General features: G+C 37.1%; 1 protein-coding gene across 4 annotated transcripts; it reads right to left on the reverse strand.

The window, feature by feature from the left end:
* Positions 1-7,569: 7,569 nt before the first annotated feature.
* On the reverse strand, positions 7,570-13,443 carry LOC142641114 (uncharacterized). 4 transcript variants are annotated; one of them, XM_075815499.1, is made up of 10 exons: positions 13,199-13,408; positions 12,517-12,644; positions 12,320-12,383; positions 9,981-10,078; positions 9,708-9,799; positions 9,140-9,343; positions 8,710-8,790; positions 8,531-8,596; positions 8,247-8,297; positions 7,570-7,880 (listed from the first exon to the last, which is right to left on the reverse strand). In XM_075815499.1, the coding sequence occupies exons 2-10, from the start codon at positions 12,563-12,565 to the stop codon at positions 7,734-7,736; spliced, it is 852 nt and encodes a 283-aa protein (XP_075671614.1). In that variant the 5' UTR covers positions 12,566-12,644; positions 13,199-13,408; the 3' UTR covers positions 7,570-7,733. The 4 variants fall into 4 exon arrangements, with proteins under 4 accessions (XP_075671614.1, XP_075671615.1, XP_075671617.1 ...); XM_075815500.1 differs by having other exon boundaries at positions 9,140-9,334; positions 13,199-13,338; XM_075815502.1 differs by lacking the exon at positions 8,247-8,297 and having other exon boundaries at positions 9,140-9,334; positions 13,199-13,443.

The following is a 13,443-nucleotide window of genomic DNA, read 5'->3' on the forward strand; positions in this document are numbered from 1 at the left end:
TTAGTTATGCCGGGTCTTCGGACCTCCTACTTTGGAAAAATTAACATTTGAAGTTATAATTTTTAAGAATCAAACAGAAACTTGGTTAAGTGCAGTCCTCGGACCACAAACCTTGTGGAAATTGATGTCTTATCATTTGTTAAACAGAACCTTAGTTATGCCGGGTCTTCGGACCTCCTACTTTGGGAAAATTAACATTTGAAGTTATAATTTTTAAGAATCAAACAGAAACTTGGTTAAGTGCAGTCCTCGGATCACAAACCTTGTGGAAATTGATGTCTTATCATTTGTTAAACAGAACCTTAGTTATGCCGGGTCTTCGGACCTCCTACTTTGGGAAAATTAACATTTGAAGTTATAATTTTTAAGAATCAAACAGAAACTTGGTTAAGTGCAGTCCTCGGACCACAAACCTTGTGGAAATTGATGTCTTATCATTTGTTAAACAGAACCTTAGTTATGCCGGGTCTTCGGACCTCCTACTTTGGGAAAATTAACATTTGAAGTTATAATTTTTAAGAATCAAACAGAAACTTGGTTAAGTGCAGTCCTCGGACCACAAACCTTGTGGAAATTGATGTCTTATCATTTGTTAAACAGAACCTTAGTTATGCCGGGTCTTCGGACCTCCTACTTTGGGAAAATTAACATTTGAAGTTATAATTTTTAAGAATCAAACAGAAACTTGGTTAAGTGCAGTCCTCGGACCACAAACCTTGTGGAAATTGATGTCTTATCATTTGTTAAACAGAACCTTAGTTATGCCGGGTCTTCGGACCTCCTACTTTGGGAAAATTAACATTTACAGTTACAATTTTTAAGAATTAAACGAAAGATTGCTTAATATTTATCTTCGGACTACGGCTTCGATTGAAGTTAACTTCTGATTGTGTCTGGATGTTAATACGTGACTGTTTATTAACTCAAATCGTAAAGTTAACTTCTGATTGTGTAAGGAATGGTCCTCGGATCTTACATCTTACTAGAAACAGAGCTATGCAATACAAGGGTTTAATCGTTATATGAGGCCCTCTCTTCTTCTTATGAGGCTCTCTCTTCTTCTTAATCGAGGCATTGTCCAAATGAATTAACCATGTCACCTTGTATTAAATCTTTAATAATATACGCATGATTATGTGGAAGTTATGATTGTGCAATCCTTGGAGTTAGATTTTTATACTCTGAGAAACTTTTGATATGACTTAATGGGAAACTGTTGTAATAAGTACAAAAAGAATAAAGTAAAAACAGATACAATCCAAGTGAAAAGTAAACGAAATCGTTCTTCATTAATCAGTTGAATATGCGTTACAATATATAATTCAAAAAAAAAAAAAAAAAAGGGAATGGAAAAAGAGAAGCCCTAAGCTAAGTCCTAAGCTGTTGGAGGAGGAGCTTGCTGAGAGGTACTAGTGCCCTCGGTCTTTCTCAACTCCAACTCAAAGGGAGTCATAACCTGCTTTCCTTTATCCGCTGTCTTTGTTGGAAGGACGTTGGGTTCCACTGTCTGGTTCAAGTCCTTCTCTGCATCCATTCCTCCTTCCTTTTCTTTATTGGAACCAGAAGGTTCTGTAGGATCAGGAATTTGCTGTGGGACCACCGGAGGTATAGCAAGAGGCGTTGTCTCGGGGATAGGAGTAGCAGCAGGAGCCTCTTCAATCTCCTGTATTTCTAGGGGAAGCCAAACATTCTCGGACTTCCTCAAATCCGAAGATTGGGGAACTCCTGCTACGTTTAAAGCTTCCCCCCATACTTTTTGACAGTATTCACGGCACAAAGCCGCGAACTCCTCTGTCAGTTGCTCCTCTATGGCTGCTACCCCTTCATCGAAACTTGCCTGCTTGGCAGCCTGAAGAGAGAGTTTGAAGGAGCTGGCTTCTTCCTTCATCAGAGCCAGTTGCTTCTTCAGATCTGAGCACTCCCTTTGAGCTTGGGAGAGTTCTTCATCTCTTTCATGAAGGAGCTTGCGCTGTCCTTCTATCTGGGTCTTCATGGTCTTCAAGTTTGACTCGACCCCATTTTTCTCTCTCCTCAGATCAGCCACCTCCGAGGTCAACTTCTCATTCGCAGCAAGGGCTGTGCCCAAGGACTTCTCAGTTTCCATCCTGATTTCGAGCTCAGTCCTGGCTATTTTCCGAGTGTCTTCAATAAACTTCTCAGCTACGAAGACCTCCTGAATAGCCTGTAGTAAAGTATGATGGAGTTAGGAATAATAACGAACAAACTTACCTATAAATATTATTAAAAGAGAAAACCTTACCAACGCTAAGTCTCTTTTTAGTGAGAGGAATAGTTGTGGCTGGCCCATCTTTTCCAAGGTTTCCATGTCCTTGGGCAGCAGAAGAGGGCGTTCCAGGACCTCGGCCAGGTGGTGGGCATGGCCTTGTTGAACCGCCCTTATACTGGACTGGCAAGAGATGGGAGCGCCGTCCAGTCTTAAATCGGGGTACCAGGTGGTCGGTGCTCGTCGCACTTCAGCCTCGTCCCTGATTTCCCCAATTTCAGCCGAACGGGCTCTACCCTTGCCCTTGTCCGGCCTTCGCCGCTGGGCCGGTGGGAGTTGTTGGCGCGGTTTCTTGGGGTCTTTATTAATTGTCCCCTCATTATCCCCCTTTCTCTTTTTCTTGGGATCCTCGGCTGGCAGTTTTGGCTCAGCTGGAGGAGGAGGAGGAGGTAAAGCTGGGGGAACTTGGGACGTCCCCGTTTTCTTCTTCTCAGCAACTTTAGCAGCCCTATTGGTAAGGAGGCCCTCCATTCTTCCCATGTCTTCTTCAGGTTCGTCCTCGGGAAGGGCAACTACAAACCCTGCGATTCCAGAGGCCTCGGTGGCTTCTTCCTCCTCGTCGGAAAGTACCACAAACTGGTTCCCGCGAGGTCTCTCGGTGTCTTCGAGATGGAATTGATCTATCTCGTCGTCAAGTGTGTGTGAAGAAGACACATGCTCTTCTGGAATGACAGCTGTTTGTGAATGCACGGCAAGGGGGACTGCTGCTATCGGCCGGTTGTACAAAATGGTGTTAGGAGCGTCCGGGAGATCACGGTCGTCTAAAAAGTGGGGCCGAGCCACGTTTATCCTCTTTCGTCTTCGGTCGCCCGCAATTATGGCGTTCTCTATCTCCTGGAAGTCTTTGGAAAGGGGGGTGTACCCAAGAATAAGGTGAGCAGCCCGGAGTTGCAGGTCTTCACTAACGAACACCTCGGAGCGAAGTACCCGGTTCAGATCTGCGATGTTACAGTGACTCAGACGAGGACGCACGTGTTGCTTATCTGCAAAAAAGATGTCAAAACAAACAAACTTGGTCAGATTTATATAGATGTTTAACAAATTTAAGTAAGTACGAATACGCATTTCTGTGTGTGTGTTAGGAGAAGTTGTGTCGTGGGGAGGTTAATCCTACGGCGTCGCACCTGGATCCCCCCACTCAACTGGGCAGTGGAAGCCGTCGTGCCAGTTCCCAGACACGATCAAGTAGTCGTCCTTCATGCCTTTGTTTGATTTGGGCAGACAGGAGATTAGCCTAACGGTGCTGGACCAAGATTTAATGTAATAACCTACTTTAGAAAGTTTGTGGGACTCATATAAGAACACAACATCGTGCCATGTGAGGTTTAAACCCATCTGCTCGTTTAGAGCATCTACACTACCTAGAACTCTAAAAACGTTTGGGAGGCATTGGTCGGGACACAACCGGTGGTTGCGAAGGTACTCCCTTGTTACAGGTTTCATTGGAAGGGTCATCCCACCCTCTATAAAGGCTATCATAGGAATGATAACCTCTCCCTCCTTCTTTGAACCAGCCACGGCTGTTGCCGGGCAATATTCTAATCCTACGTCGCTGGGAATACGGTATTTGGCTCTAAAGCCTTCCATCCCAGCGGCGGTATCAACTAGACACTTGAATTTTCCCATCACAGAGGAACGATAGACTAAACTCTAAAAGGGATAGTGTTTGTAGTGATAGCCGAGGACAAATATCAAGGAGAAAAAGGTTAAGAATAGGAGCAAGAACTTACAAGGTTGAAGGAGTGCAAATTTCCACGGTTTTCTGCAAAGTAAGGAATGATGGCTGATGTCTTGATGGGATTACCCCAAAGGAATTAAATGAAGGCGCAGGTTCCCGAAGCGTCACGACGTGCGAAAAGGGCGGCCTCGAAATTATATTTGTCCCGCCTAAAATTTCGTGGAGTAATGAGGGCCGTTGGATGCCCATCTCACCATTGAACGTGAGGGACAAAGTGTAACTAGCAATATTAAATACGCGCGTTGTTCAAAATAAAACCGCCAAATGGCATCTTCTAGGACGCGAAACGATTTCCACACGTGCCATTACTCACAAAATGATTGGAGTAGGTTCTCGTCGGATCAAAACCCTATTTTTCTCCTCGGACGTTGAAAATTAGAGTTTTGAGGGGCTATTGTGGGGGGCAAAAAGATCCTGATGGGAACGTGGGCCTTTTGGGCCGTGTTAAGGAAGGCCGACCTGACCCTGGGTTTGGAAGTTGTTAGTGCTATGGGTCGGCCCATACGCCGAGGATACGAGGATCCAGCCGAGGGTGAACTTACCCTCGGACGAGCACCTAAGAACTCGGGATTTCATAATAAAGGTTAGGGGATGACACAGTTAAGGCCAATGGTTAAAAGGGGTGAACCCTAGAACGCCCCAGAAGCACCGGTGTTGAAGAAATGTCAAAGATAAAGGCTGCTGCCTCCACATTAAAGACCCTGCATCTACCACCCTGGCCGCATTTATGGAGAAGTGACACCTGAACAGTGGAAGAGAAACTTCTGGTTACTATTCAAAGGCACTAAAAAAAGAAATATCTAAACTAAGGGGGAGGTGAGGCAACACGTGTACTAAGCATTCAAAAGAGTAGTATATAAAGAGCAATTTAAGACAGAAAAGGGGAGGACTTTTGTAACCTAAAAAGAAAGATAAAGACTAAGAAGAGGATATAATATAAGAACAGCTCTCGGCTTACGTCCGAGGAGGCCAATTTATAATATTCCTTATTGTTTCCAAATATTCGAAATCCTTAGTTTGTCATTTAATCCCCAAATACTTCTAACCTGGGTTTCAAGCCCACACTCTACAAATTCGTATTGTTTAAGGCTCATTGGGCCTGAGCCCACAACTTTTCTTGGGTCCAGGTGCAATTGTGCACTTACAATATATATATATATATATATATATATATATATATATATATATATATATATATATTTTTTTTTTTTTTTTTTTTTGGGGGGCGGGGGGGGGGATTGTTTAATCATCAATAGGTGGCTAATCTTCAAGATAAATTAGTGTATGTGTTGGCACCTTGAACTAAGGGAGTCAATCTCGTATCAGAGACTGTACCAGTTTGACTAGTAGAACGATATATTTCGGTATCGGTGTACCGTTTCGGGTTTACCGTTATTTTTTATATTTATAAATATATATGTATGTATGTATGTATGTATGTGTGCATGTGTGTATTATAATAAATATAAAAGTTTACTATAAAACATTACCTCAATTCAAAACAAATTATTCATGTTTTAGACTTTAGCATCAATTAAGGGTCTGTTTGGATACCATTTATTTTGATGAAAACTGAAAACTTATTGCTAAAAATACTATAGAAAAATAATTTTTAAAACACAAAACACTGTAGCAGTGAGTGATTGCTGTGTTTTTCATGGGTTTGGTGGTCCATGAACAGTGCCGCGGGACCCCAACAAAAAAAAGGCAAATCGTAACTTAATTGCTGGGCAAATCCATGCTAAAAGGAAAAAAAAAAAAAACAATATAAAAAATAGTTATCTTAATTGTTCATTGCATACTAAAAAAACAAATAATACTAATAATTTAATGCAAATAAGTTACCATTTTGCCATTATAAAAATTCAAAAATTACAAAATTAAAAAAAAAAAAATTTTTTGTATCGGCCAGTATGCTCGGTATTGGCCGTTATTGCCCGAAATTGGCTGGTATGACTAGTACATGGCCGATATTTAAACCGATACGAAACGTTGGCGTTTTGATATCGGTATATGTACCGGCTGGTATGATATCGACTACCTTGCCTTGAACCCATGAGCCATACAAACCCATAAATAAAATGTCTCTTACACACATCTTGTTACACACTCCGTATATACAATTTAGTTTTTGAACTGAAATGGTGTGAACTCACGACTTTTGTTCAAGAACTAAATTGTAATAGGGCCCAATAAATACGGATTAACTTGTTAATGTTGGTTAATATGGGATTAAATGGTGTCATGTCATCTATGAAGCACAGGTGCGTTTCCAGATTCGGGTGTGGATGTGAAATTTGGTAATTTTTGAAAAAGTAGGGTGTGGGTGCGGCAATTAAAAAATTATTAAATTTTTTTTTATATAGTGAATTTAATATTTTTTATATAAAAAAATTCAAATAAAGGGGTAGAGTTTATTATCAAAAAACAATTATTTATGATTTGTTTTTAATAAAATCAATATTTTTGGTAATTGTAAACAAAAAACCACCTTTCAAAAAGTTCTTTTACTCATTTTCTAATTCCCAAGCCTACTTACTTGAGATAATGACTTTCTCAACTACTTAATTTATATTCTTTTATTATATACTTTTATTCTTCTTCCTCACCTCTTCTAAGTTCTAACCATTTCTTTGTGTCTTCTCATATTCTTCTTCTTTTCTCTCTCTCTCTCTCTCTCTCTCTCTCTCAAGACCACATGAAGCAGAAGAATGGCAGCCAGTGGCCATTTCGGCCTGTTTCGGTGGCTATATCGGCCAGAATCGAACCATTTCGGCTCCTGTTTTGGTCGAAATCGGGCCGAATTGGAGCGAATCTATTGATTTTGGCCCGAATTGGGTCAAATCGGGGTGAATTGGCCCAAATCAGCGTGATTCAAAAAAAAAAAAAAAGAGAAGAATCGGCGCATTGGACGCCAGACACCGCGTTGGGACGAGTCTGGTGCGGGTGTGGCGGCTTTGGAGCTGCACCTGTGCTTTCCACCATGTCATATTATTGTTGTCTTGCTAAAATGACCTTAGCTAAATCTTTGCTTGCATAGTGAGTTGTGAGGGGAAGTACTAGAATAATTAAGGGGAGTCATGAAACAGGAGTATTGAATATTGAAGTAAAAAAATTCACTCTCTTTAATAGCAATAGAATCTTATATGATTTGTTTGGTTATGTTTGTGTGATAAGAAGGGTACTTTTTTTTTTAATGACAATCCTACAAAATTTAGGAGCTTTGATATCCACTATTTTTTTTTCATGTGTAAAGTATGGATATTCTTGAAAAATGTGGATATTGTGTAAAGTAGTGAATGCGAATTGGAATTGGCTTCCAAGACCCCTACGTAATGTTGTTCCTCATGTGGTAGGATTAGTCTTTCTATCGAGGGTTGTTGCAAAGGAAAATTGTGGGTACTTTTTTTTTTCTGTCTAATAATGGCCATGAGAACAATGTCGTGTTTAATTTTGTGGTTTTTCCATACCTATTAGGCAAATCAATAACACAGAAAAATACTTCCTCAAAAAAAAAAAAAAAATAACACAGAAAAATAAATGCATAAAAAAGCACAAGGAGGGAAAAACATAACTTAAAGAACTAGCTCTGTTCTATATATGAAAAGATGCAATGGTATGCATTCTCTTTCTCTTAAACCACAAGAACAGAAGTTGAGTGTAGAGGAAAGAAAGATGTCATGTTGGGGTCAAGCTAAATTAGGTTTAGAATTAGACATTTCTATAACTCTGTGTGATGGGTTTCCAGCACAGAGCATCATGATCAAAAGGGCTTTCCATTTTGACTCTCTGAGTAATTGACACAGGTACCAAGCAAAGCCCTTTGCTCCTTAGGTCTAGCTGTTCTCCAATTTCCTGCTGAAATTTCCATTTTGTAAACAACAACGGTTAGAGAAAAATTACATATAAATCATTTATAGAAAAAAAAAAATTATGTTTTCGCTTCCAAATTAAATTGAAAATTGAAAATTATAATCATTTTTATTATAGAAAGCTTACAGACTAACATGTCAATGAATATAATCCATGCCCACTTTATGAACATAATGAATAAATGTCTGATCAATTATTTTTATTATAATTGATGGCACATCAATTTTTAGGGCCTATATAATCAAATTTAATTTGCAGTATATGTCATTGATATGAACTAGGACTTTTGTATCATAGTAAATTACACCCCAAAAAAAAAATGTACAATTTAAAAAATCATTGCATGTTTACCGGTTGTTGACTTGAACTTTTGTATGAGCTACTCAGCAATTGAAACAAATTCTGTCACAATCCCCCACCAAAAAAAGAAGAAGGAGAATCTTAAGGATATGTGATGATAATTCAAATTTCAAAACATATTTAAAACTAGTGAAAAAGTAGCTACCAAGTTGCAACAAGCAAAACCAAGCTTGAATCCCTCTCTTATCATTTTCCTTTTGTTATTCCCTCTCTGACTATTTATTATGTTAAAGACTTAAAGTGAAGCATGGTTAGGCAAAGAGAGAGATATATACCTGAATTTGTCCGTGAAGTAGCTTGATGTAAAGAGAAGCCTCTTGAAGAACTGATGCAGTGTCAGTCTGCAATAGATTAATTCAAAACCCTGGTTTCATTTACTGTAAAATTTCTCAATTTTGAGAATTATAGTAATGACTATTTAGGCTAACCATCCTAATGAGTTGGAAGTGCTAACCTTGCCATACGGAGAGACCAGCTTTTGAAGAGCTGTGATCTTGTCACTAAGCTTTTGGCTTCTCCTCCCAGGCACATGTAACTGCAAACATACAATAGAGAAGCTGTTTAAGGAAGGGCAATATATGCAAGCATCTTACACACAAGTTACAACCTAGCAAAATGAATATGACCAAAATTTAGATACAGTTCCTTAGGCGGTATATCTCATTTTCTCAAAATATATATACCAACATAGCAAAAATAGTATTATGTTCTATTGGCCATTGCATACACATGTATGGTTGAATACTTGAATTTTATTGGTACAACACCTGCCTAAATACTAATCAGACCAAATTTAATTGTTATTTTTCCTTTGAATGATTTCTTAGTTTTAAAAATAGCATTGACACATGTAATATCATTCTCATTTATGTAATTTCACTTACTCTTTGCTCTTGGATTTGCATTGGTGCTCTTCTGACTTCATGTTGCCATTGTTCTTGTTTTTCAGTGGTTGTGGTCTTGTTTCTCTTGTTCCTCTTCCATTCTTTCAATTCCATCATGTTATCAAGAATATCAGTGCCTGTTTTGGGCAATAAGTCATTGACCTCAATTGGACGTTTCCTTGCATTTGGCATGGCCTGCAAGTCCTGAAAAATCAAATCAATAAAAAGGGTACCTTTAAAAAATTGGACCTTTAAAAAATTGGACCATTTGTCTTTAACAATTAATTTTGTTTAAAGATAAGCCAAGATCATATGGTAATAATAGGTGTGAACCCCATCATCAACCCTCCAATTAATGTTCACTTAATTCATCGAAAACAAAAATTTAGAAGTTGAATTCCAAATATATTAATTGTTAACTAAGTGAAAATATCAAAAGTTTATTGATTGTTATTATTATGGAGCTGAAGATTCAAGGTGGGACATATAGCCATTAGTATTGCTGTCATCATTAACAATTAAGAGTTTTTGAATATAGTAACTAATAAAAGAGAGAATGTGTATATACTTCTTCGAATTGTGGAATTGAAGGTTTCTGGCTAAGCAACATCAACTGCTGAGGAATGTCAGTACAGATGGAGGTACCACCAGATTGATAACCTGTCATAAAAGAAGGTAATTTAGTCTTTGTCTTTGTACCACGCATCTATGCATTAACTTGCAAAATTATAGCTCAGAGTAGTTGACTAGTTGGTATATGAAGAATAAAAGGTTAATGAAATTAGGCTTAGACTAGAAAAAATGTTCCTAAACTTAAGACAGATAAGGAAATTCACCAAACCTGATTGATAGCTATAGTTGATAAGGGACCCAAAAGGAACAGTAAAGCTTTCATTTCCCAATAGCCGGTTGTCACAGAAGCCACTGCCGTGGACGTTTCTGCAAAAGAGTACAAAAGGAAACTATTAGTGGACCAGACCCGGTAGTTGAATTTTGACACAAGGGGTTGAGACTAGATAAAACTTCAATAAGACTAATGAGTAATGATATAAACAAATTTCACTTTTCTTTTTCCACAACAATTAAGGCGACAATCAATGATAATAAAAGTGGTATTAGTAATGGTCTCATACAAAGAGATGTATTAATCATAATCTATCGTCTCAACTGAAAAATGTTACGGAATTCTTTTGTCGGTAACATTATTGAATAAGAGTTGGTAGTATTTATTCTTAATGTGAAGGTCAAAAATTTTTCTAAAAAATGTCATATCAATGTTGGAAATCTATTTTCTAAGTGCATGTATGTTTAAAAGTTCGGACAAAATAGGGGGTCACCTTCAATTGCCTTTTACCTTGACCTTTGAATAGTTAAATGAATTGGAACCTAGTGATCTACTACACTAAATTGAAGATATTAATAAGTTTCAAAAAAAATTTGAAGATAGTAATAAGAGTGTCGGGCACTCACTCACACAACTCACAAGCATAAGCACAAGGTATCGTTTTCAAATGCAAGCTCATGAGTCATGACCATATCACTGGTACCAAACTTGCAAGCTTCGACGCTTTAGAACTTAGAAGTAAGGTGTGGATTTAAAAAATATATATATATATTTTTAAATGTTTGGGGGGAAAGGCACTAGTAGTCTAGCTCTACTCCAATCCCATCTCAATATTTATTTATCATTTGAGAGTTGGAAGACAAGATTTGATTACAAAATCCAGCAATATGGTAGAAAGTTGAGCTCTGCTATTAGTCCATGAGACACAGGTTTTCAATCAGCATCCTTGATCCTTTCACAGCTGAAATTGTAACGGCTGGCTCTTGGCCACGTCCCCCTCTTAGATATATGAGATACTTGATCTAAATTATTAAATAGGAATTCAAATCTTTTTAACTTTCTTCTTTTTCTTCTTTGGGCCCATGTGTGGGTATGTATATAATTCTTCATTCCAACTAACAACAATGGTGTGGACCCATGTGTGGGTAAGTATATAATTGATTGGAGGAAAATAAGCTTCAAAATGATTTAAAGAAATCTTTTTCAATTTACTGTATAATAATTTATAAGACAATTTATGTATATTATTTAAACAAACTATATGGATTATTAAAAAAACTATATAGCTTAACTATATATTGATAATTTCTTCAATCGCCACATAGTGGATTGAAAGAAGATAATTTAACTAGTTTAGAACTAAATTCTTTCCTTTTATGAGGCACCATGTATTAGGTTGGAGGAAATTACTCCAAATGATATGTAATGTCAGAATATATTGGCTTGTAAAATTCATTTTAAATATAAATTTTCCCTTATCTTTTTTTAACAGCGTTTGATTGGTTCTTTGTCAGTTTCCCGTTCCTATCTCCTTTCGGCAATGGGCCATAAGCCTAGGCTTTCTACCTATGAACTTCTTTATAACCAGACTTGAAGTAGTGATATGATTCATAAAAACAAAAACAAAAAAAACAAAAAAAAATTTATTTTCTCCTGGTGACAAATTAAGCTTTGTCCCAGGTGGTAGGGTCATGAATTTTTTTGGAGGAACCATTAGTGAAATTACATATAAATTATATTTTTTGTAAAAAAAAAGGAGAAAACCTCTTCCCCCCCCCCCCCCCCTCCTTCAGTCCCTCTGCTAGTGCTCTATACTTTCAAATGTGAAACTTCACCCCTACACTTTTATTATTGTGCCAAATATACTTAGAAGATAGAAATTATTAAACATTTGAGGCTATTATTAGTGAGGTTTTGTCTGACACATCAATAAAAGTATGGGGTTTAAGGTAATATATTTGAGAGTACGAGATTTTTCACAATAGCAAAATTAAAAGTAGTGATATTACAACCCTGGGGTGGGGGGGAGGGGGGGACATTTGGGTTAATTTATCATGATTACCTAACTCCTAAGGTCAAGGGATCATATGTGTGTATGACTTATCTCGTGGAGTAAGAAGTGACTAACCTTATGATCTTATCTTTCTTTTTATTTTATTAAAAAAGAAAAAGAAAAAGAAAAAGTAGTAATATGATATGATAGATCATAGAGGTAGCGATATGTGATAGAATAGTATTTGGGTGCTTGCAAATCCTATGCGCTTCATATCAATAATAATAATTTCACTTTAATTTTACTTGTTGGAATTATAATAATGGTGAGAAAGAATTCATACACTTCGCTATCCATTGGCATAGCCATAGAGACATCCAAATTTGGCGCCTGGACTTGATTGATACCTGGATAAAATTAAATAAAAAAAAAATTGTCAGCTACATCTTCCAAAGGCCAATTAATTATTTTGAACCGACCAAAGACAAAGTTTTTTGTCTCCATTAAGAGCCAAAAAAGAAGAAGAAAGAAAGACATTACCAAATCTGTGAAGCTGTGAGGACATGGGTTGAAGAAGAGCATTCCTCATTTTCAAAGAGTGAAAGCGATGCTTGCAGATCAGAACCTCGTACTGAAAAACCTTGATGCAAAGCTTTGAGCCCAGTGGCCTAATATACAATTCAAAACAGAACGAGTCTCATTTTATGATTTGGAATAACCATTCACATGTTGTTTGGAAGCTATATCCGATGCCCTAATAAAATATAAAACTCGATGAAAAGTGACTATCATAGTATGGTTTGGAAGAACCATGCATACATATAAGTAAGAGGAATTGAAAATTTTTTCTACTTTGAAGCCAATACATGTAGCTTTTCAAGAGAAAAATAAAAATTAAACTGAAATATATTCAAAAGAGACGTGTATGTAAACTTTTTTTTTTTTTTTTTAAAGTAACCTTGATCCAAACAAATGTGTGTATATACTATATACCATGTCAACAGGGTCCTTTTATCAGAATTCTCAAGAAGAAAATATTTTCAATTTGTGGTTGGAAAACATCAACAAAAAATCAGAATTCACAAATGGAAAGATCAATGAAAGTAAAATAGCATTAATATCATATATATATATATATATAGTAAAAAAAAAAAAAAACTGAACAAAAATTTAAGCTTGAACCCTGCATATAGTATGTCATTTAGAGCTGATTAATTCTCACCTCTGATCTGAAACGCAGAGAATAACAACTCTCTCTCAGTTTTCTTCAGGCTAAAGCTATAGTAACTCGTTTAGTAGCCACATGATGATATCAATAGAATAAAAGGACCTATATATATAGTAAGGAATTTTCTCGATGAGGATGCTTGTGGTGATGGTGGGACTTTTAGGGTTTCTTTGAGTGTTGCAACGGTTCATTCCTTTCAAAGATAATTCGGTGGTCACAAACTCACATGCTTATTTATT

Source organism: Castanea sativa, chromosome 6 (genome assembly GCF_040712315.1).
Source record: "Castanea sativa cultivar Marrone di Chiusa Pesio chromosome 6, ASM4071231v1".
Lineage (NCBI taxonomy): Eukaryota > Viridiplantae > Streptophyta > Magnoliopsida > Fagales > Fagaceae > Castanea > Castanea sativa.

Bases quoted from the DNA above. Each gene is read 5' to 3' on its own strand.
- LOC142641114 (XM_075815499.1), bottom strand. From the start codon at position 12,565: ATGAGGAATGCTCTTCTTCAACCCATGTCCTCACAGCTTCACAGATTT. The intron at 9,800-9,980 runs GTTTGGTGAATT...CTTTTATGACAG, and splicing joins CAACTATAGCTATCAATCAG to GTTATCAATCTGGTGGTACC. The intron at 8,298-8,530 runs GTATATATCTCT...GGATTGTGACAG, and splicing joins TACTTCACGGACAAATTCAG to AATTTGTTTCAATTGCTGAG.